Below are 25,080 nucleotides of genomic sequence, written 5' to 3'. Positions count from 1 at the left end.
AATGTCACGGATTCGTAACAGAAAGTAATCAGTGAAGCATTGAATACCCATAGATCGTCTGTGAAAATGGTCGGTAAAGCTGTGACGTAACTGGGAATAACTAGGAACATAGCAGAATGAAATGAAGGCGTCATTTCGATAGCTCCCATTGAAGACAGAGTAACTAACCACGTGTATCATTTTTGTTACAGATCTTCGGTAGCAAGGCGGACCTGCAGCTCCACACGCAGATCCACATGCGCGAGGCGAAACCGTACAAGTGCACCCAGTGCTCGAAGGCGTTCGCGAACTCGTCGTACCTGTCGCAGCACACCAGGATCCACCTGGGCATCAAGCCGTACCGCTGCGAGATTTGCCAGCGGAAGTTCACCCAACTGAGCCACCTACAGCAGCACATCCGCACGCACACTGGCGACAAACCGTACAAGTGCCGGCATCCAGGTTGCACGAAGGCGTTCAGCCAGCTGAGCAACCTACAGAGCCACTCCCGCTGCCACCAGACCGACAAGCCGTACAAGTGTAACTCCTGCTACAAGTGCTTCTCCGACGAGCCGAGCCTGCTCGAGCACATACCGAAACACAAGGAGTCGAAGCACCTTAAGACGCACATCTGCCAATACTGCGGCAAGAGTTACACCCAGGAGACCTACCTGGCGAAGCACATGCAGAAGCACGCGGAGAGGACCGACAAGAGACCGCCGATCATCGGCACGGGCCTCAGGCCGTCCATCCACGCGATGGCGGCACACCACCAGGATCACTACTGGCCGAAAGTCAGCCCCGATTCGGTGATCAGCGACCTGCACGAGCGGCTGCCTCACCATCATACCGACTACCATCAGAACCAGAACCCGGAGATGCTGTTACCTGGGCACGGACACCGCACGGAATCAATCGAGAACGATTCCAGGCAACAGACGCCTCAACCAGGCGCCAATCATCACCCCAACAGCAGCTCGGCGTTCACGCCGATCTCCTCGATCTCGATAAATTCGATCTCCTCTATGCAGCATCCGCTGAACCCGCTGAATCATTTGCACTACCCAGGCAGCCATCACCCGGCCTCTAGGCCGTACCTCTACGAGGCCTTCAACACGACGCAGAAGTCCTCGCCCGCCTCCTCCTCGTCTGGGGTCACGTCGGGGACGACCAGCAATCAGAACGCGACGTCGTTTCCGAATCAGTTGATCAGCCTGCACCAGATAAGGAATTACGCGCACCAACCGAACCTCGGGAACCTCGGCAACCTGGGCAACCTGGGCAACCTTAGTAACTTGAGCAACCTGAGCGCGACGATGGAGAGCCACGCTCTCCTCGGCGGACTCAAGGAGAAACAGTAACTCCGGCTGGTCTTGGAGATTAAGAGCAACCACTGTTCGCTATTTCTCCTCGGTTTTTTCTTTTTCCCCCTTGTCGTGTCCTTGTTCTCGTCCCTTGTCCAGCGACTCTGTTTCCTGGACCTCGAACGTGACAATTCGACAAAGTTCTGTTCTACGTGTGTTCTGTGGGAATGGATCCTTTTAGTCGAATTGATCGATCCTCCGGATCTCTCTCCCTTCAGTTCCCTTCAGCGTCTTAGGCCCATTTTAACTATTCTCAGACCCAAGTGCGCACGGGCGTCCTGATCACGGATGATATTCCAAATTGTTCCTGTTTTTTCTTTTCCTTTTTTTTTTCTGTTTTAAAGTACTGTGCTAGGGATGACTACACTCGCCCTGGGATCATCGATTTTTGTTTTCGTTTTTTCCTTTTCTCTTAAGTTTTAGTTGCAGACACTTAGGTCTTAAGTGGTCAAAACGATTTTCCTACGATGAAGACATTTTTGTTGAGTACGCAGAGCCAAGGGTTATGTCGACAAAGAGACTTTTCTTTTACGTTTTTAACAGATTTCTTTTTATCGTACCTAGCGTGAAAGTGAATCGCTCGTTGGTAGGAACTGCTGCGCGGATTTCTATGTAAAAAGAATAGTAGTTGTGATCGCAGTTTTTGGTAACATTGTGACCGTGAATACGAAGGGAGTTCGAGGCGATTTTTCGACATACGAAGTTCAATTTCGAACAAATTTGTTCACGCTTGGATGCAATGTTTCAGCGTTGTTGCAATTTTAGTTGAGTTCCCTTTTTTCGTAGAGGAGAATTGAACGAAATTCGAAGGAGCTGTAAAGAGACAATGATGAAAAGTTTTCATTGTGACATAAGAATTTAATTCTGATCTAATTTCTTTCAATTCACTCTAGAGACGTATTTTTCTGAAATTGGGACAATCAGAGATGATAAGCGAGTGGTAGAGGACTGAGGTGGGACTTACTCCCGTCTCATTAATTGCTACGCTTTAATTGGATATCCTGATATTGTATTTATAAAACATAAAACTGTTTTATTTCGGATTGTAAACAATGCAATCTAATATTTATCTAGCAACATTTCCTTTTACGATTAAATTACAAATATTTGCATTCAACTCGTAAGATTTATTTTTACAATAAAATTATGTAATTTTTGCTTCAAAACTATTTAAATCATTTTTAAAACATTTAAAAATTCGGAAACATTTAAGGTGTAAAACGTGAAAAATTGTGGACAACTATCAAATTGTAAACGTCTAACTTGTTATTACTATAAGAGTGAAATATTAAATTTTGTAATATATTTTATGGTAGCTATATATAAGTAAAAATTATATTTATCATATTCAACACATATTTAGTTATTTTTTTGTTCTGTAGAACTGTTTGAAGTTGAATCACTTTGAGACGAACTAATTAAGTTATCAATCACATCTTTTACTACGCTTTTGCATCCTATTTATTTAGGCTTTTTTAAACTTACTATTTGGTTGAAAGGATTATATGCTTTCCAGCATTGTGCAATTGTATTTTTTATAAATATTTGAGTAAAAGATTTATTTATTCGAGTCAAGTGATAGAGCGTTTCATCGAATACCATGTTCGAACCTAATTATATATTTATAAGCAATTGGATATCCCACTTGCTAAACTAAAGGTTTTTCACTTATGCGTGACAATTATTTATCTTCTTAAAACATAACATGGTTCGTCAAGCCAAAATTTTATTACTATGTTTCCTCTAATAATTCAAGCCTCGTTTAAAAATACAATTTTGCTCAAGTGAACTTTGTTTATTTCATATAAAAAATTATATCTCTACAAAATGGTATTCTCCGTTTGTATTAAAAATTTTCTATTGTTTGACTTTTAGTGGAAGAATATTTACAAGAGAAATAAAGAGAATTAATTAGCGTAATATAATTCACAAAACTATACAAAAGTTCGAAAAAACAAAAGTTCTATATTTTGTATACGAATTAATTTGCTTATAATCCTCGGTATCAACCACAAAAAAGTCAATGAAATGGGGGATAACACTTGCAAATTCAAGAAGCAAAAAGTAGGTACAATGTAGAAGTATACGTTCATAACACTAAACAAAAGACTCTTGACACAGAAACAAATTTTGCGTCATATTTTTAGATTTAATCAATGAAATGACATTTATCTGTGAATTCATGAAAAGTAGAGAAAACATATGCAAATCTCCATTCTAAAACACGGCAATGTGGCAAAGTGGTAATTTCGCGTATTATAACAGTAAATTCTAATATTAGCTTGCTATTAAAATCTTGTTTACGTATTGTTTAATTCTGATCGAGCTGGACAATCGATCAAGTATAGAAAAAGAAGACAAAGAAAGAAATGAAGGTGGTTGAAAGCGACCGAAACGAAGGCACGCTTATGAAGCAGAAAGATTATCATAAATAGTTTTAGGTGATAATTACTTATTTCTTTCTCCCTTGCACGCAGCGCACACCCCCGCACGTTCACTTGCTCGCCGAGTGGCAAGTGTTTCGTTACATAAGGTACTTGAAATATCTTCAGACAAATTCATAACTTTTTTCTATCTTCCCTTACGCGCTTGCCAATTATTAATTACTTAATATAACAAGAGTATATAACATTTATTTATTGCTTTACCTATATATATTTTCATATATAGAATATTTAACTGCAAAGAGGATCCCCGTAATATCGTTTTACTCTGCTCCTCTTTCGTTCTCTTGGCCGCTTCTTGTCCTTTCCCTTACTTTTCTATCCTCGTCCCTCTTATAATTCTCTATTATCTCGGTTAACTTCACATTAAACACTGAGACTGTTGTCTATCTACTCTGTGTCTCTCTGTCCTTCTCTTATGGCCTCACGTATTAGAATATCCACGCGATTTGCGTTCCCCATTTCTGTGTACGCTTGTAACATCTACTTAAAAGGGCGTGCGATGCTTACTTAGCTTTCCCCTTTTGTTCACCACCCTTTGCTCCTTCGCCCTCATGCATACGCAAGCGTATACACGCACCATGCAAGTTTTCATACTCGTTAATTATCCCGTGGCGAGCGAAACATCCACTCGACCCAGAAAGTTGTGACCCCGCCGCCTTCGACAGGGTAAACTACCCCTTTGGAAAACAGGTATACTTCGCGGTACGATTTTTCTTGGTTTTCCCTGTAACCTCAACTCTTTAACGAACAGGGACGTCGAAGAAAAGAATGATAGAAAGGAAATTAGCAATTATCTCTTCAACATTTTTTAAAATGGTTCAGGACTTACTGTGAGTTCTTTTGAGGCCGCATCTTTGATACGAATCCACTTTACTTTTAAAGTTGGAATAATGTAATAATGGTAAACTATTTACAATTCGTTTCTGAAGAATCCTGTATTGATGTCGGACGGTCAGAGATAATAAACGAAACTACCACTTTACCTTTTCCTTTGTACACGAATTTATAGAATAAAAGTGCACTGATTAATAAGAGGAATGACATGTCACCGATTAAACAATGTAATGTAAAAACAATTTACATTACTGTTGCTCTAATGATGTTACGCTTAGGCACTTGTTCTTTTCACCTAAGGGAATTTGTTGCATTATTTACTAGCTTTTCAAATTTTTAAACGAGAGGAATCACATATGTAAGTTAGTTATTTATTTCGTAAGTGAAGCTATTTATCAGTTGATATACTATTTATTTAAAAAATGTTTTCTTATACCGAAAATATTTATGTATCACTTTTTTGTAATAAATTAATAATAGAATATTTCTAATGAAGACAGAAAAGTTGACTTGAGCAAAGTTTTATTTTTAAATGAAATTTGAATTAATGGAGGGAGTGTAGTTTCTCTACATGCAATCCTTCATTAATATTTCGTGCTAAAAAAAGGAGATTATCACGCAGAGGTGAACAGGTGAATCTTCACAAAGTGGTATTTGTAATTATACACTGAAAACATGTTGCCAGGTTGAACGAGAGAACAAAAGATCGAAAGAACAAAGTATTCTTTTTAACCCGAGCTTTAAAAAGCTGAGCTCATCGAAATATTACAAGTACATATATAGGCCTAGCCCAAAAACGTATAAATAATTACGAGAAAAAGAACGTGTTACCATTGTTACATTAACGTAATTAAACTGATATTGGCAAACGCGAAAGAACAGGTGGCACAAGCAAATAAAAACTTTAACTTCAATGAAATTGAAAAGTTAATGAGTGAAAGCTTAAGAGATCTGGTTAACAACTTCGGTAGTTCGTTTCAAAGTAATCCTACCTCAAACAATCCGCAGAAGACGCAGGAATATAATAAATATGAACGAGGAAAGAAGTTAAAGAAATCTCCTCTTTGTATGACTACTAAATATAAAATATATAAAATATAATAATAGATTCAATATTTCATTTCTATAGTAACGAAAAATATAACGATTACAATTCTTTGTCCACGTGTCATTTTCCTTAACGAATGAAACACAATTTAAAAGAATTTCATGCATTTTCTCTTTTCCTCCATATGCATACAAATCTGCAAACAATTGCCACTCATTAAAATTACTTCTTTTTTTTATTTTCCCTCAGAAAATACAGCGATATGAAAAAGAAGTAATTTTCAGATATAAACGTGTTTGAAGTGTGGCAGTTAATGAGTAACAGCTACATACTACTCGCAATCATCTCTGGTCGTCGCAACTTTGGCGAAGGGACAGAGAGAAAGAGGAAGAAGTACGCGTGCGTCAAGTACTGTAGAAGATAATTTCTTGTTATGGCGCCGTGCGTGTCCCGTTTCGGGGCTCCCCCTTCCCCAAACGATCCACCTAACCGCGAAAACAGTTTCTCTGTTTCTCATACTTCCGCCTCGCATTTCGCCTTTATTTCCATCTACGATCCCTACTATCCCAGGTACCTTTCGATGGACGAAAATTGTCCATCGGAAGTTCCCGAGGACCAAGTGAACGAGGGGAAGCCCGCGGGACGCGACACGTCGGCGCTCCACCTGTGCTCAAGTTGTTTAAAACTATTAGTTTGTTACTAAGAACAAGAGAAAGAGAAAGAGAATGAATGAGAGTGCGTTTGTGTGTGGGCAAGTGAGAGCGAGCGAGAGAGAAAGATATATATATATACATACATATATATATATATATATATATTATAAATAAAAAAGAAACAAGAGAGGGTTAATTAATGATAAACGACCGAAATACCCGATCGAGCGTTGTAAAAAAGCTAAAGATATAGAAAAATGGGGGACAGCGTTTACGAAACGTTGTGACAAACGACGAAAAGATGGGAAGAGAGAGAGACAGAAAGAATGATTTAGGGAATCGTCGTTTTTCGTTGACGCTTGGCGAAATTGAATTCAGGGGTGGGGGGGGGGGAGACGCAGAACGGAAGTCGAGGATTTCGTTTATTTTGGGGATGTGGGTGGTTACGGCGTCAGGTACCCCCGCGCTTTAATTGTGATCTGTTTTTCTCTCTATCCTTTAGTTTCATTGATTATTATTTTATTATTATTATTTTATTAATATTATTATTATTATTAATATTATTATTATAATCACGATTTCGTTTAATAAACTGTCACGTTAAAAGAAACCACTGAAAGGAGGAGAGACGTTGGACAGCTTAGCTCGTTCACTCGTCGAGCTGATTTTGTTTTATCACCAATCCCGAAAGAGGTGCACACTCAGCTCCTGTTCCTTATACTCACACCCGGAAACCCTACGCTTTTTTCCTCTACACGTTCAAGACGAATCGCGTATAAGCTGCTGTACAAATTATTATAGTTTCTCTTGCCTTCCTCTAGGAGACAAAGAGTATTTTTTAATTTAGAGAACAGCGAAGCAAGTCGGGGGGGAAGGAGGATTGATATATTGTGAAAAGAATAGGACGAAGGACCAAATTTTTTTGTTTACTTCGTGGCGAGCACAAAGGATGAGATATCTAGCTTCTAATTGTAAGAAATAAGTTTCGTTGAAAATTGTTTAGGATTAAATTACTGTAGATTATGAATCTGTTAAAATTCAGCTTTAATAGAGTTAATGAGAAGATAGCTAGGAAATAATCTAGCGAATCCTTCAAGGGGTGATCCACGCGTCCTGAATGTTTCTTCCTTTAAAGATCGTAACACTGAAAGAGTTACATATAGTACTTGGAGATCTACATTCTTCAATGGTATAAATCTGTATTTATAAGGCAAAGCGGTACATATAAGTCATAATTTTAAAAAATTCCTCTGTATGTCTTAATTGAAAGCTAAAGGATAAAACTTTTATTTTTAACATAAACGAATGAAATCAAAGAAACTTTCGGTTTAAAAACTTTAAATGTCAGAAAAGCTCGAAAAGAAAAACGTGACTTTTGCTGCTTTGCCTTTAAAACACAGAAATGTGCAACGTAAATGGGAATTGAAACTAAAGAAGAGGCATTCAGATAACGCAGTAGATACATCTTAAATTTTGTTTCAAAAAGTGTTACGAAATGTAAAAATTGGGATTACAATGATCAGTTGTTCTAAGTGTAAACATAACCTTTCCCTCCTTCTTCTCTGCAAACTCTTACTCCTCTTTCCATATTCGCTCGCTACTTCTCCTGTTTATTTTTTAATATTAACATTTGCAAGAATGTGTCCACCATACTTCTAGGAGACAGGAAGAAGCGCGACGAACATAGAGACTTCTTCGCAATCGTTTTTCCGCGAAAAGAAACTCCTTTTAGCCTCATTTAATTTCAAACAACGAAGAAAGAAATACTTTTTCGCGCTCTGACTGCGGATTGTTGGATTTTCACGACTCACGCGAAACACTTTGAATCGTCATTATTTACTGCATGAAATTCATAAGAATTCACAAGAATTCATAAAAGTAGCGTACAGTTTTGCTATCAACGATGTCATTATCACGATTGATATCACTCATGTCCTTTGTGTCTACACTATACGATTACAGTCTTTATTCGCTATAGTCTCGCGACTTGTTGACAGTAAGCAACTGATACTGCATGAAATATAGAAAAGGAAACAGATCTAATCAATATCATTTCATGTATTTTCATTAGATAAAATTTGAAGAAAGAAATTCGACAGTATAATTCTTTACTTCATGACCCTAGTAAAATTAATATATCTTTCTTAGACCCTCTTCCCACATTATACACATTTCTAGGTTCAGTTGCAACAACAATTAGAAATTATGTGTCTTATCAAAGGTGGGACTAAAAGAAACTCAAAGTGTAATTCCAACGAATAGTTAAAATCTAGAAACTGCGGCGAGCTTATAGGGAATAAATACTGTATCATAAGTTTTAACGAGCCACGCAACCGATCGTGGAAATGGGAGGACTCGCTCTTCTCTCTGTTCAAATTCCCCAGCAATCCAAATAGCAGAGTTCATTTGCAACGAGACTGAGACGCATCGCGGAACTGAAGTTACGCGTGTAATGAATTACCTCCCATTTCCAAGCCACTTTTTCTCATTTTGCACCGCTTATTCCAGGAATCACGATGATTGAAATCGTTTTTACACTATCAGTCATTACGCAAGCATCAATTAACGGGGTATAATCGAGAGGGAAAGAATCCGTGTCTGCTCGTGTGTCTGCTGCGGTTTACGAATGTGCTGGAAGCGAAGAAGGAGCGAGAGAGAGACAGAGAGACTGAGGATTTGAGAGAAAGAGAGAGAAAGAGAGAGAAAGAGATAGAGAGAGAGAGAGAGAAATATTCACACACTTAGGCAACGTAAGGAAATTGATATATATACATATATATATTGATTATATTGCGTGGTACGAACAGAACTGTGATATTTTATTGTATAAATTTATGGAAGAAACAAAAAAAAAAAAAGAGAGAGAAGATGAAGAAATATGAAGAACAAATTTCTAAGCGGATAATACTTATACGGAAGCGGGATATTACTGTATTTTACAAAGAAGTGCATCCTTAAGCAAGTTTAAACGCAATTGTACGGGCCTCGTACGCGCATAGCCGAGTATCCCTTCGAGGGTCGAGTCTCTGTTTCGTTCAGGAGGGAAGAACGTGGAGGGGAAGCACATGCACGTAGTCTCGCCGCGAAAGCTTCGAGAACGGAAAGATCGAGAAGCTGTCGAGCTTTCGAAGGTTGCCCTCGCTCCGGTCCATTTTCGACTTCGAAAGGAATACCCGGCCATTTTTCGGGCCAATCGTGGAGCCCTAGTGTCTAATCGTTTCCTGTTTGTAAAGTATATATATATATATATATATATATATAAATACACACATATATATATATATAGAAATAGATATATTAATATAGATATATTATATATGAATTAAATGTTTGATAAGGGAGACAGCGAAAGAGGGAGAGAAAGAAAGGGAGAGAGAGAAAGAGAGAAAGAGAGAGAGATAGAGAGAGAGAGTGTGTGAAAGAGTGAGAGAGAGTGAAAGTGAAAGAGTGAGAGAGAGTGAATAAGAAAGAAAACGAGACGATCTCGTTGCGTATTCAAAGTGATTTTAAGAAGCACACTGAACACATTCACACACGTACACGCAGAATTAACAATTAGAAAAGTAAGTACCGAAGTCTGTAAAGTTTTCAAGGAAGATCACTTTTTCCCCGCTAATGATCGTCCCTCGCCCAGTCTCGCGAATAAACAGCAGAAAGAACGTCGAAGAGAACCGTGTTTCCTATTTAGTCCTTTGCAGATCGACCAGCGGTGGAAGATATTGGTCGTTCAAGGCCGTACAACGCGAGCCACTTCCTCCCCGTCATCTTTCGTCTCTTTGCCTCAAACATCTTTGAGTATCGAGGACAGAAAGCGTGCGAAAACGTGATAGGGCGAAAAGGTGCGCTCGAATGTCCACGTGAAATACGATTATTAAAGGTACAAAGGCCCAAGCGCACCTCCCTATCCATCATGGAGCTGAATAGACTGTGTACACCTATATTAGTACACTTATAGTGTTGAAAAAGGGACGTTGGTGTTGTTTCATATGTGTAAAATAATAAAACAACTGGAATTTTTTTATTTTATTTGCTCTACTGATTCATTTCGGAACACTTTCCAATTATATATGATAGTTACCTTTCTACTAAGATTACGTTATAGTATTACTTCGTCATAGGCTCACGGTTCGTTAACAATGAATTTGTAATACTAGAGTCTCATTTTTTAGGACAACTTGTGTGTCCATTTCTATCTCCTGAAAGATGCGAATAACAGAGATTTTTAAGAACACCACATGTACTGGTAACTTTTTTTCTTTCACCAAAAAAGAGAATACATGAAAGCAAAATTTGTTTAATCTAATTCCAAGACATCGCGAATAGAGTATCCTCTCCTTATACATTCACTTAAAAAAGAAATCGTTCACATCAAAATTGGCATCAGAAAGATGCTTCCTATTCTCTACAGTTTTCTTCCTATTCTCTACGTTACACCTGCGAACTTATAACACGCTTTTTGTCCTCCAATTAATTAGCAAACAAGTCATTATATCTCACAAAAGGGTGGCAGAGAAATTATACACGCATATAGTGAAAAGAGGCGGCCTTGAAGATCAAAATTTTCCTGCCCAAGCACAGTTTGAGCATCACACCCAGAATCTCTGTTTCTGATGTTACCAAAAGCGAACGTCCAATCATCGAGGAGCCTCGGTGCGCAATGCCCTATGATCGCCCACATACAACGAAACGTGACGATCATCGTTCCGTCATGCTCACTACGACCGCGGCAAAGAGCGCGGCAACGCTGATCGTCTCGAGCCGAGTCTAGAGGACAGACCCTCAGACGACTAAAAGTAAAGAGCCGTGCGTTTTTCCTTTCACTTTCCAACGCGAGCACAACGGTACAAAATGAAAAAGAGAGGAAAAGCGCGGAAAAACGAAGTAACGCAGAAAATGGAGACTCGATGTTACAGTCAGACAGTCGAAATTCGTACGAGAGCTGAAGGAATCGCGCACCTCGGTGCGAGCTATCGTCCAATGAGAAAGCTTCTGGCGGATGGCTCACGTTCGAATTTCGCGGCTGAACGCGTGGAGGGGAAGCACAACGATCCTCGCGATTGAAGGGACTTTTAAGAACGAAATGAGAACGTCGTTCGTAACCCTCCAACGCGATGGTTTATGAGAGCAAGAGTTGTATCAAGGAATTCGTGTTGTATTTACAATCGATCTTCAGAGTTTTCTCGCGACCATTCCTTCTCGACAGTGCCGCGTATTCTCGCGCGGACCAGACCTTGTAAAGCAAACCCCGCTCCATCGTCGACACTAACTGTTCGTCCTTTTTAACAAATATAACAGAACTTACGTCTTACTAACCACGAGCGACGATTTGGAAGGCTAACGCAAATGACTCAAGCAGGAAGTTGCGATGGAATTAGAGTAAAACTGAATTGTTGAACTGTTTAAGTATGAGACATTGCTTTGGCGTTCCGAATCTGCGAAGTGTTTTATGAATCCTTGACCATTTTATTTTGGAATGTTTGCAAGAGCACTTTCCACTCGGAAATTGAGGTATCTGATGTAAGGTGTGAATAATAAAAGACATTTGCACTTAAGCTCGAGCGATTCTCGTTTTCCTTTCTTTTGATCGTGTCTAAGGCACAAGTACTACGGATAGCGGAGAATATTCCCGCTAAAGAATTCAATTTTGTAGTTCAATATAGCTCAGTAGATGACGCATTGTTATGGAGGGTGTATCATTGACCTCTATAGGAGAATATACGAAACATTTTATGCAGTCGATATAGTAGAAAAATGTTTTGCGGCAGATACTGTGATTACCAGCGACGAGTACGAGATATACTTCGTTCATATTCTTACCACTCGTGGCGCTCTAATCTTATTTACGACTGAGTCGATAACGTCAGATATGACAGAAAAATAACAAGCTCCCTCCCGAACGTGTCACAGAAAAATATATTGAATGATAGGTCAATTACACTTCTATTATATGGGAGAAACTACATGGGAGTTTCTTCTTTAATTAATAAGAATTAATTTTAACTGTTATGCAAACATATAATAGAAAGCTTTTTTCAAAGTATTGAGGAAGTATACTTCGAAGCTATACTTCGTCAATGCTTATACAAACACATTATAATCATGAAAATATGTTATTACTCAGGAGCAGGATTGCATTTACAATAAAGCATTTTAAGAACAAACCGAGGTCTCATTCTTTATGGGACTATATTGTAAAGCTATTTCTTGCCAAATTGAATCAACAATATTATACACTGGCAATATCATTGATCGTGTGTGAAACTCTATAGAAGTGTTTATTTTAACTGGACAATTTAGTTACTACCTTTTTTTTCTTCACAATTTTAATTTTAATTGATTTATTTTTATACTTTTTAATTCCTCTCCCCGCGACAGGAGACGCTAATAGCCTAGCACTGATATAGATAAATGCAATCCTGCTCACAAGTATAAAATTATATCTGTGGTCTTCATATTTACAAGAAAACCAAAAGTACAACCAGTCAATCATGTAGCTTCGAGCCTTTACATCGTACAACATAGTTGAATGACCAGAGGAATTATAAATGTACTCACGTTAATGTGTACCTACAAGATGAAGATAGCTCGATGAATTACCCAGGAGGCGGCTGTTAAGTCTGAAATGACAGAAAGAAAAATTGTATGTACTTCGTTATACACATTATATAATGAAAATTTACTTCAATACACGAAAATAAAGAATTCATTCGAGAAATTCTCAAAGCAAGGAAGAAACTACGGTCACCCACATACCAGCATTTTCTTGTTTCAAAGTCTCCTCCATCGCAAAATAAGCAAAGAAAACACAAAATCTTAAACACTAAAACCACAGAAATCAAAGCACGATTGAACGACGAAGAATTAAACGTTTGTTCTATGAAAAAATAAATGAAAACTGAGATACGATCTTGACGGCTGAACGAACTAGGAAGAAAAGCGTTAAAAGCACAATCACGCATGCGCAGTAATAACCACGTGACTGTGCGCATGCGTAATAGTAAGTGCAGTTCAAGTATCTATAAATTCTTCGACTGAATATCATTTATTTCCAAAAGAGATACTGTAATAAATATTGTAACACGACAATATTTTATATATTCGCAAAACATACAAAAATCTAACAAATTACCCAATAATAGCAAAGAAAATAATAAAAAGTTTACCTTTGCAATACATTCGCGACGTTCTTCCATTTGACGTGGACTGCGCGCGCAACATCACCTATGCAACAAAAATAAAATATTTCAGAAGTGCAGGATAACTACTTATTTCAGTCTAACTTCATAATTTACGTAATTATACCCGTTTTTATATATGTATTCTCTTATCGTACATGACACGCGTCTATATAATTAATTTCCTCATACGTAATATTCGAGTTCGACTAATAAGCAAGTATATACATATGTACTGTTAGGAATTATAAACATCAAAATCCAAATTTCGTTAAAAATTCTCATACGTGGTATTTGTAATTCTATTAAGTAACAACTTCCATGAATAAACAATTTGAAATCCCTCTAACGTCGTGGAATTGTAATCTACAAAAGAGGTCGCCACAAAACTGCGACTTCAGCACCATTCGTGAGCTGCGCCGCGAAGTTTCTTTGACCATAAATTTTGCTGTGAGTGCCCAACCTTGGTACATTGTATTCAATAGTTTCCAGTCGTTTCCAGTTTCTTGAAAGCGTGTTGATCGTTTGTTCATGCATTGCAAGGAATTAAATTTGCTTTAAATCGTTTAATAAATTAGAAGGAAAAGTGCCGCACGAAAATATTTCGAAATCACAGAGGAACGAAGTTCCTTACAAACTTGCATATAAACTTCAGAACAAACCTGATCTGAAAAACGTGTCCAATCTACCGAGAATGACGGCGATCACAGCAAGCGGAGATGTACGAGGAGCTCATGGACAAGCTTATAAAGACAAAAGCAAACCCACTGATATTCGAAGTAGTAATATCAATGCTGCTAAAGGTAAAGGAATGCTCAGTATCAGAATATGTTGGCGTTAGGATTTCCGTGGAATGATTATTGTGTTGCCAATGAAAATCTTACCTTATATAGTAATGCCCGGCATGCGGCGCAATAACTCGTTAACCCTTCCTCCATAAACGTATTTTCGATACCTTCATACCGTAAACGCGAATCATTTCGTTTCAACACGGTTTTCAGTGGATAAAAGTTTCCAAAAAGATCTGAACTAAATTTACATAATTTCTTCACACATTCTGTATAAATATTAGAGTAGAAGCAAGTATCTGTTACTTACTTTTTTTCGAGAAACGCATACCTGTATGAACTTGACCCATGTTTATGGAGAAAGGAATAATTATATGCATTAAATGATACAAAGTCGCAAACTTTTTCTCATGCAACAGATAGTTTATAAGAAAATGTAGGTGATACAGTTGCGAGACTCACATTGTATAAGTATTTAAAAATAATTTATTAATTACATTGGATAAATTGATTGCTTAATATTTTAAAATATATTTATTATTATATTATTGTTTTAGCTGTCAGTGATGCAATTCGTACCAGCTTGGGTCCTAGAGGAATGGATAAAATGGTAAAACTCTATTATTTTTAGATGTACTTGTAGTTGTATATTTTAAATAGTATACATTGAAAACAGATTACTAATAAATTTCAACTTCAATATGCAAATGATATATGTAGTAGTTTTTACATTATAATTAGTATTGTGTATTATTTTACATGTTTTTATTATAATTAGAATGGATTATAATACTTAATTATATATATTCAGATTCAAGCTGCTAATGGGGAAGTTACCATTACAAATGATGGTGCAACAATTTTGAAAGAAATGAATGTTATACATCCTGCTGCAAAAATGGTATGCTTTATTTTATTATCTCAAATAAAATTTTTCTGGAGTTTATATGAGTAATTTATAAGAGTATTATAATATGAAATAATACTTGAGCAAAAAATTATCTATGAACATTTTCAGTTGGTCGAATTATCAAAGGCTCAAGACGTTGAAGCTGGAGACGGTACTACCAGTGTTGTTGTAATAGCTGGTTCTCTCTTGGAAGCTGCAGAACGTTTGTTGCAAAAAGGAATACATCCTACATTAATTAGTGATGCATTTCAGAAAGCTGCAACTAGAGCTGTTCAGATGCTGGAATATAGGTCAATTCCAGTTGATTTAACAGATAAACAATCATTGATAAGAACTGCGGCAACTTCCCTTAATTCAAAAGTATGTACTTTTTGTATTGAATAATTTAACTCTTTTAGTACCTAAAAGCCCAAATATCAAAAAATATAAGTATACAAAAAAATTGTAAGGTACCAGGAGGGTTAACGGGACCATGTAATTTAATTTAGCGCTTATGTACTACATATATTTTATACTTTCCTCCTAGGTTGTCTTCCAACAGTCGAGTCTGTTAGCTCCTTTGGCTGTAGATGCAGTATTAAAAGTTACTCAAGATGGAAAAGATAGCACTGTCGATCTTAATGTAAGTAAACTTAGTAATTTCACAATAAGTATGTTTATAACTTGACTATATATTAATTTAATTTTGTTTGTAGAATATAAAAGTAATAAAGAAGTTGGGTGGTACTGTTGAGGATACTGAACTCATAGACGGATTAATATTTACACAAAGATCCTGTAATGTTAATGGCCCAAAACGAATTGAGAAAGCAAAAATAGGCTTGATTCAATTCTGTATTTCTCCGCCTAAAACTGATGTAAGTAATTTAAAAAGAAAAATAATTTAAAAGAAATACTAAAGAGTTTTAATTGAATATTTTTATGATTTTAGATGGATCATAATGTTATCGTTTCTGATTACGCTGCTATGGACCGTGTCTTGAAAGAAGAAAGAGCTTATATACTAAATATTGTAAAACAAATCAAGAAGGCTGGTTGTAATGTACTTCTAGTGCAAAAATCCATTCTGCGTGACGCTATTAGTGACTTGGCCATACACTTCTTAGATAAAATTAAAGTTATGGTAATTAAAGATATCGAACGTGAAAATATTCCCTTCGTTTGTAAAACGTTGGGCTGCAGACCAATCGCGTCATTGGATCACTTTGTTGCTGAAAATCTTGTTAATGCAGAATTATGTGAAGAAGTACAAACTGGAAATTCGAAATTCGTTAAGGTCAGTGCAACATGTGCTTATTATATAGTATTCCAGAACTGGTAGATAAACGGAAAAATAGTGATTTTACATGAAAAAAGGTCCTAAATATTTCAAGAAAATTGGCTTTCAATTTGAACTCAGTTCGTGTGCACCGAAATATAAACATTTGCGTCTGCTATATTTTCGATTTGTTTTCATGTAAAATTACTACCTTTGTACCACTAATTCTAAAATAGCCTGTACAATGATATGACTTTCTAAGAAAACTCAATCATTTAGAATAATCTTTCTTGCCTCTTAGATCACTAAAATTCAAAATCCTGGACCGACAGTTACAATTCTTGTACGTGGCAGTAATAAATTAGTTCTAGAAGAAGCAGAACGATCGTTGCATGATGCACTGTGTGTCATTCGTTGTTTAGTAAAACAAAAAGCTTTAATCGCTGGAGGAGGAGCACCTGAAATCGAATTGTCATTAAGGCTGGGTTCTTATGCTCAAACTTTAAGCGGTGTCGATGCTTACTGTATTAAAGCTTTCGCAAATGCATTTGAGGTAAATTGCATTCCTAATTGTTTTTACTTTGCTGTAAAACAGACATTACACTAAATTCTTTAAATGTTCTAGATAATTCCTTCAACACTAGCGGAAAATGCAGGATTAAATCCTATTGCAACTGTAACGGAACTCCGAAATCGGCATGCAAAAGGTAAACATACCGCAGGAATCAATGTACGAAAGGGTGCGATTACTAATATCTTGGAGGAGAACGTAATTCAACCGCTCCTAGTGTCTACAAGCGCTATTACGCTTGCTTCGGAAACTGTTTGTAGTATACTAAAGATTGATGATATCGTGAATACGAATCAGTAATAATAATGAACACGAAATTTACACTTAAACTGCACGCTGCAAACTTTTCTCGAACAGAAGATGCTGATCACAGGTTTGAATTAATATTTAGCTTCTAATATTTTTACGATTTATTAAACTAATAAAATCGAATTATTTAACGTTCCTGAATTTTTTCTTAAGCATATGTCAAAATAAAATCGACCCACTTTTAAATATAATAAAATGACTTCATTTAATGCTTATTTCATACAAAATACGTTTTTTTATTATGTCAATTGATTTATTTATTATAGTCGTTACTGATAGGTTCTATAATTTCATAAAGAATAAAATAATTATGAACAACTAGAAAGAGATACTAAAACACGTGGAAGTATAAAAAATTTGTTTTATTATCCGCTTTTATAGAGTGAGCGCAGCAAAATTCATATATCTTGTGTAAAAAAACAAGTACAGATACTATATGTTAAATTATTCTTACAATTTTGTAACAATGTTAAATCGACGATTTCATGATTATAGTCCATAAAGAGTACGTATTGCATTTTTTTACATTAAAAAAGCCATAGTATTTTCAGTTTAACAAATTCAACTATTATTCGGTCTTTGAAATGAAGATATTTAAATTTTTTAAAAGTCTTAACAAATTCTACATTTTAAATATGTTAACAATGAGTGCAAATAATGTAAATGCAAATTCATAATTTATACATTAAATTTCATGAAGTATGCAATTCCATTTAAAATATAATTTAGTCGAAGAAAATATGTTCTGAAAAGTTGTTTAATTGGTTTTTATCAATCATTTGAAAGACGAATGAAGATGTCTTAGGATATTTGAGCTAACAATAATGTACAGTCATATCTATGACTGAATGATGAAACACCTTTCACAGTTTTTTTGTCAGACAAATTAGTTCCTCTTATCACAAAAGTAACATTCATGATAATAAAAAAGCGTAATCAGGTAAGCGTGAGACCAAATCTCTGTGCTATCTCTGGCGAGTGGGAAGTTGCAACTGCTAAAAGAAGTGGTATATCTGCAGCATCAAGGTCAAGAGCATTCGTCACATTTGCAACCGTGGCATCGCACAATTCCGTTGCCATCAACAGTTCAGCTAATGCCTCACTCTTTAGCCACATCTCTCTCAACTTTGCTTCAAGGATACCTACACACTGTAAAGAAAACTTTTTATTATATTTTATTCTCTGAAACATTCTAAATATTCTTTCTTAACGCTATGCCTATTGAATAAAACTTCATTTCTTACGTGTGATGCTGAATGATATTTTCGCCATAAGTAAGAAAAGCCTTCTAACATGTTGGCAACAAGTCGTGACATCCCTACGGGTAAAGGCGCAGTACGTGAAGGGGTATTATTGGATATAATTCCAACACGCCAAGTATCTAAATCCGCTAAAATACAAATTGATTCAGCAATTGGTTGATCGATAGTTGGAAAACGCACGTTAGCAAGACATTCTTCGCGTATGCAGTACCACCATTCTTTTTCTATTTCAACTTCACTGCTATCTGTATTTTCTACTTGTTTATCGACATTCTTTTTCCTCCTCTTTTTCTTTTTTGGTAAACCCTGTAAGACCAAACCCCACGTATAACCATTTTCAGAGTTATTCAGTCCGTAAAGCTCTTCATTTCTTATTCTGTTCTGCAGAAGCGTTTTCGTAAATCCCATTTCCTGGCATGAATCAGTCTTTTTCATACTTTTTGTCCTACAACAATAAGTAAATTACGTTACATTCAAGTCGATTACGAAGGTTTTTAGTAAATTCTACGGTTTTAGGCAAAATTAACCTTGGCATGGGCAATTCGATAACATTACTAGCTTCTATTAAAGCTTCTAAGCTATTTGATCTAGATAATCCAACGTTTCCATCGCCGACGGTATTGCCACAGGTTCGCAAAACCTCAGTGGCATTAGTTGGAGTTTCCAGTACTTGTTTGCAACTGTCATAATTTTGGGGAGACACGTAGCCTTGGCCATTGCATTTTTGACAGAAGCCTAAGGATCTTGATGCCATAGTTGAAGCCGAATTTGGAGGCGACTGTATACTTTTAGAGGATTCTGGGAAGTTTCTTTGAATAATTTTTCTCAGTACACCTTCTGGCAATTGCGCAGATGTGCTTGGTACACTGGTAAACATATAAGAACACTGACAGTTATACCCAACCCGTGGACGTGACAACGTTTTCACAGATTTCTCTTCGTCACCAAGCATGAAATAAACTTGCGAATCTTTCCTTTCGTCGACCATGCTCTGATAGGCTTCAAAATCTGGCCTTCTGGAATACAATTTCAGCGTATCAACGTAAGCGTCATCATACTGTTCGAGTGTATTCATTTTAGAACTTGCAAACATTTCTTCTATCTCGTCATCTTCTAACTTCTTCTCAAAATTCCGCAGTGATGGAAAATATTGTGTGTCAGATTTAGTCGTAGCGATATCTTGTGATGTAACATCGTCTACTACTATCTTAACTTGACTCGATGTGCAAGTTTCCTTATCGATGAAATCCTTTTCATTTTCATCGTTATCGCGAAGAAATTCTTTCGAAATGAATTGCAAGTCTCTTTTAGATTCTAATGATTTTAACATGAAAGAATCAAGATTCGATTCCATCGTGGTACTGCGCTTTAGAGAACTGATTGATCCTTCAGCTCTTAATCTTTCAGGACTATACTGAGGATATGACTGCTGCATAATGTCGCTACCACTATCTGTATTATATGAACGCTTTGGTAACAAAGTTTGTTTTCGCGTAGACGTGTGTGGTCTACGTTGAGGCATTGAAGTACCTTGATCATTACACGTTATTTTTGTATTGAATAAATGCGGACGTTTTATTTTGGCTTGTTCCAAAAGCCTTGCAGCTTCTTGAATATCTTCTTCAGTAACACAACAATATTCTTGACGTTTCTGCACAACTCCGCTACGAATGAAATATGATAAAAAAGATAAAGTAGAGTTTATCAGGTCAATTTTTTGAGGATCCCCTGCAACGACGGTATGCGCCACCCTGATGGGGTTGCCTAACGCCCCGTATAGGTCGCCTAGTTGAGCCCATAAAGGATTACATGGATACCAAGTACCCAATTTTTCCATCTAGAAATAAGGTCAGTATTGATACATCAATTAATTACATCGGAAATCAATCGAGGGAGCTCGGAAAAGTAATGTACTTTCTGCTAATTTTCTCTTGCTAAGCTACTTGCTAAACTATACATTTATCTTTACATCTTTAAAAAAAGATGTAAACAACGCATGTATACAACGAAAACAAGTTATCACGCAATAGTATTTTAATCACAAAAAGTATATAGTTACCAATTGTCGATCATGAGGAGGCAGTGCAGTATATATCCAACCAAGATGATATGTTAACACAGCAGTTACAACGGTACTTAAGAAACTAAAAGATCAATGATTATCTATTCAGTGTGAGATACTTACAATTACAATAGTACACAGTATTTTTATATACTTACAAATTGGTCGATTTTGTATCTGTATCCTCGAGTAATTTACACATCTGTTGCAAGCTATAATGCAGTGTACTAATTTTATATTCTATTTTCACTGAATTAAGTAAGACATCATGCCATAATAAAGGTGCACGTAAATTTAGTGTTGCATTGGCTTTTGTAAGTAAACGTAGTAAAGAAACGACAAATCGAGAAGAAGATCTGTACAGTCGTTCAGAAAGTTGCATTCCCTTGTTTTGAACACTATGTGTTTCAATGCAAAAATATCGTAAACGATCGAGCATTCCTTCTAGAAGAGCCATATGTTCCAAAAGACATGTTTCTATTCTTCTGTGATCAAAGACAAATAATTTCGTAAATCATTTTCTTAAGACAATTGAAGTCAATGTAATATGAATAAAGTATTCAAATAAGACCAAACCTTTCATGACCCTTAGTTAATCGGACTAACATCGTTAATCCAAGTCTTGTTTTGTGACGCTTGGAATGACCATCTTTATTGTCGCTTCCACTTTCGCCCGAATATTGTATTCCAAAAGCATCATCGGAATCTGATCGTGCAAGTGAAGTAGAGACTGCTCGTAACCACCTTCGACGTAAGCTCGAAAGGCTACCAATACCTGAGGATCCATTGCTCTCCAACGATTGAGAACCTGGATTATCATTATGCTTAAACTTCTTGACACTTTCTGGCAACGAATCATCTTTAAGATGACGTAAACTTACTGCCCGTCGGTGGTGGTATCTCTATGTCCCATCCACTGCCAGTACTGGAGCAAGTGGAATTTTTCCGTGGGCCAGTATTTAAATCTGATAAATTTCCAGAACTTGGTCGAGACACTGAAAAAATTTCGGATATTTTATTTCAGCTAGTCTTCATTTCAATGCATACATGGAAAAATAGTAGTAATTGAAACAGTTAACTTCTAAGTTAAACTTACATAGAGTTCTCATACTGGAATTAGAATCGAGATTTAAGGAACGTCCTAAACCTTCATCAGAAATTCTCTCACTAGAATATTTTAGAATAATTAATTAATATAATGATAAAAAAGCATAAATTACTTTACCATATAGGACCATAAATTTACCTTTGTTTACATGTACTGTGTTCTGTAGCAGGGAAAACTTTTGTACACATAATATATGATGGTGATTTCATTGAATGGATCTAGAAACACAGTATTAAGGTAAGATGAAAATTGAAACTTTTTTTATCGTTTTACTTTCAAGCTACCATGTGTTCTATTAAATTATACCTTAAATGATGATCCTCTGTACGTCATTGCTACGGTTCCAAAAACCATTTCACTCAGAGCACTCACGTCATCCTCAGCTGTCTTTTCTTTCTATAAAATTGTAATGCATTAATTGAATATGTAAATTTAAATCAGTTTTATTAAAATTCAATGTATATTTTAAGTAGTAATTATTTTGCGATTAATAATAGAATAAAAAAAATTGTACAAGATTTTTTAAAAGTATATGCATAATTTTTTTACGCTATCTAACATTAAAGAATAAATAAACATGTTGATGATTTACTACCTCAAAACCATGGCTGGTGGTAAAGTTAATGAAGTCATTACTTGATGAACCACTATTGCTTTTGAGATCACATGTTTTATTTTTACACCATCGCTTTTCCAAAGAGAGTGAATCAAACAGAAGCTTTTTTCCACGCCATTCACACTCTCTGAACAGTAAGATCCGAATTTGATCTGTTCCAAGACATAATGCAGGACTCCTGCAGAAAGTAAACATGAAATACGGAGTGTTCAAAAAGGATATCTAGGACTTTAGGGGCTTATTACTTTTATCAAGAGGAACAAATAATGCTTAATTAATATGGATCTTAAATTTAATTCTGGTACAAAATTTACTACTATTGCTACAAGTTTCAGTTGTGTATGTATATTTTTCTATGGGGATAAAAAGAATCTTTGCAGCATATTAAAAGTAAATAGAAAAATAGTCTAGAAATATATTAGAAAAATATTTTAAGGTCATTGAGGAGTACATGAAAGTGTATGATCCATTGAAATATAATCCATACATGTTAGATACAGAATATATAATGCAATTTATAATATAAGAAATGATTGTAAAATTTATATTAATTTTTTACTTTTTTATGCTACCCATTTTAAATATTATAAACTCCTAAATTCAGATTCTTTTTTAAACATTCTACATAATAATATAAATAAATTCACAAAGTTTAACATTTATTTAATTCATTGTAAATACTTGTACCATTTATTGATTACATTCCTTGAATTTAATACATTAAGAGATTGCTAATAATAGGACGGTATTATTTAATTAAAATGAAAATCCTTGATGTATTTTGCACTAAACATTCGATTTTATTATACATTATAAAATAGGTACATGTGAATGCGCGCAACTTTAATACCGTTATTCATTACGTGTATACACGCAAGAGAAATGGGACGGAATGATGTTCTAATTTCAAACCATGCTTTTCTAATATCATAACAGCATAACATATTTATTTTTCCTTATATAACGTTTTAATTTACAGCAAATGTCAAGTTAAAGTATCAAAACAATCTCAGAACTCTTGCCAAAAGTTCCGATTACATTGTGCGTAAGAGCACAAAGTAGAATCCGTTAGACATTTCAATGAAGGTGAATGAAATTTATTCGCGTAAACCGAACAGTGACAAATTATGATTTTTCAAATCAAAAGACACGCTTATGCCTCTATAAAACGCAAACTCAAGGTACATAGATAAAAGGGGTCTAAAGAAATCTGAATATTTATAAGTAACGGATGTTTGCAAAGTTTCTAAATAAAGGTCAATTTCACGGCTCGATGCGCAAGCCAAGTCACGAGTGTATTGGTAACAAGCTATTACGACTCCCGCCAATGGGTTATAAGAGACAAAACGCGAAATAGGTTAAGGTTTCTCGAAGATACATCCTCCCCGAATCGAGCAATTCAAATGTTCACTCCCTCGAGTTCTCCAACGGAAGGAACCATGCCCTAGGTCAACGGAAGTACAGAACGAGCGTTAGGGTCAAGCACAGGAACGCTAACGATCGATACACCGTATCAATGATAGATATCGGGTCGATGAATAAGATCGGTAAATATAGAGCGATGATGGTGCAGTGGGAAGGGGGCTACGAGTGGGCTAAATAAATAGGGACAAATAAAAGAGTATGCCCGAAAAAAGAAGGGTTCAGTTCTCACCTATCGTCTTCCTGTGTCTGAACATTTGAGGCAACGAAGGTCTGAACGTTGTTCCTGAAGCTCCTCCTCGAAGGGAACAGCTTATCAAGCAAAGGCATTATAAATTAACGAACGTTTAGAATTACCGCATTGCTCGCTAACTTTGTTTCGTTTTCGGTGTATCATGTCACGAGGAACTGCACCATACATGTTCGCAGGTATCAGTCAACTGTAAATAAAGTCACGTGCGGAAGAGTCATATGATTGCGCGAGATTATCGTGTCTCCGTCACTCGGACAACGAACATCCTCCTCCGCTCTTTCGTTTGTCCGCCCGCACAATTTGCCTCGGTTCTCGACGAACGAAGAATCCGTTTTGTGGAAATGGCCAGGATCGCGGAGAAAAGGATCGAAGGAATTGGAAGAAAAGAGATTTCTTTAATCGGCTCGGATTGCCGACTGTTGCCGACTGTGTATCACGTTCCTACTTCGAAAGAAGTTATTGCTTACGCCGCGAGAAAGCAGCACCTACAGTTCGTAGCGTGCATTATGTAATTTCGTTTGAATTCGTGCTCGAAGGGACGAATTCTATGGTGCACGTCTGATACAAGCTCGATATTTTCTTGCGATGCAGATTTATTGGAAGTACAAGGTGCTCGATAATGGGTATTAGAAAAATGGGAGTAGAAACAGATTAGTGATAAATCAGTGTTTTGTTATAGAACATGATTTTATTATAGAGTGAAGCTTATTTGGGTCAACAAAAAAATATTAATAATCGATCGAGAAATTAATTCTGCAAATACTTAAATACTGCGAAAGTGATAAATGGTGATCAACTTCGACAAATTTATTAATCTTTATTTTAGTCATATTAAGCCTTTAATGTATTAAACTTTTAATTTGTAATGCCCTGTACTTACTGATCTGTCATAGATAAAAACAATTAATCAACCATTTACAACTTTACATTAAAGTATCAGAATCCGTATTTTAGAGAAATAAGATGATTAATAAATGCTCATAAATATATGTGAATTGTTTTGTCTTTCTCGACGTATATT

At 36.2% G+C, this 25,080-nt stretch overlaps 3 protein-coding genes and 1 long non-coding RNA gene across 6 annotated transcripts in view; 3 read left to right on the top strand and 1 right to left on the bottom strand.

The window, feature by feature from the left end:
- LOC143179356 (uncharacterized) overlaps nucleotides 1-2,503 on the top strand; it is a 165,692-nt gene extending 163,189 nt beyond the window's left edge. The window contains exon 7 of the mRNA XM_076378546.1: nucleotides 192-2,503. Coding sequence (XP_076234661.1) covers nucleotides 192-1,340 — 1,149 coding nt within the window. The 3' untranslated portion in view covers nucleotides 1,341-2,503. The remainder of the gene's footprint in view (nucleotides 1-191) is intronic.
- An 11,489-nt stretch (nucleotides 2,504-13,992) lies between these two features.
- Nucleotides 13,993-17,477, top strand: Cct4 (chaperonin containing TCP1 subunit 4). The gene is made up of 9 exons (XM_076377866.1): nucleotides 13,993-14,303; nucleotides 14,846-14,898; nucleotides 15,100-15,189; nucleotides 15,307-15,558; nucleotides 15,725-15,820; nucleotides 15,894-16,055; nucleotides 16,130-16,474; nucleotides 16,758-17,009; nucleotides 17,082-17,477. Exons 1-9 carry the CDS (start codon nucleotides 14,195-14,197, stop codon nucleotides 17,325-17,327), a joined length of 1,605 nt encoding a protein of 534 aa, XP_076233981.1. The 5' UTR covers nucleotides 13,993-14,194; the 3' UTR covers nucleotides 17,328-17,477.
- A 392-nt stretch (nucleotides 17,478-17,869) lies between these two features.
- Nucleotides 17,870-24,297, bottom strand: LOC143178925 (folliculin-interacting protein 2). Of its 2 annotated transcripts, XR_013001871.1 has the most exons (13): nucleotides 24,039-24,297; nucleotides 22,364-22,562; nucleotides 22,075-22,164; nucleotides 21,907-21,986; nucleotides 21,757-21,827; nucleotides 21,542-21,655; nucleotides 21,237-21,468; nucleotides 20,819-21,145; nucleotides 20,658-20,742; nucleotides 19,126-20,435; nucleotides 18,810-19,043; nucleotides 18,581-18,726; nucleotides 18,345-18,485 (listed from the first exon to the last, which is right to left on the bottom strand). XR_013001871.1 is itself a non-coding variant. In XM_076377865.1 (12 exons), exons 1-12 carry the CDS (start codon nucleotides 24,134-24,136, stop codon nucleotides 18,273-18,275), a joined length of 3,282 nt encoding a protein of 1,093 aa, XP_076233980.1. In that variant the 5' UTR covers nucleotides 24,137-24,297; the 3' UTR covers nucleotides 17,870-18,272. The 2 variants fall into 2 exon arrangements, 1 of the variants encoding a protein (XP_076233980.1); XM_076377865.1 differs by having other exon boundaries at nucleotides 17,870-18,485; nucleotides 18,581-19,043.
- LOC143178927 (uncharacterized) lies at nucleotides 23,941-25,006 on the top strand. 2 transcript variants are annotated; one of them, XR_013001872.1, is made up of 2 exons: nucleotides 23,941-24,077; nucleotides 24,236-25,006. It is a non-coding gene; the product is annotated as an uncharacterized LOC143178927 (long non-coding RNA). The 2 variants fall into 2 exon arrangements; XR_013001873.1 differs by having other exon boundaries at nucleotides 24,058-24,132.
- Nucleotides 25,007-25,080: the final 74 nt, after the last annotated feature.

The sequence above is a fragment of the Calliopsis andreniformis genome, chromosome 5 (genome assembly GCF_051401765.1).
Source record: "Calliopsis andreniformis isolate RMS-2024a chromosome 5, iyCalAndr_principal, whole genome shotgun sequence".
NCBI classification, from domain to species: domain Eukaryota; kingdom Metazoa; phylum Arthropoda; class Insecta; order Hymenoptera; family Andrenidae; genus Calliopsis; species Calliopsis andreniformis.
This window is presented reverse-complemented; position numbering and strand designations above follow the sequence as displayed.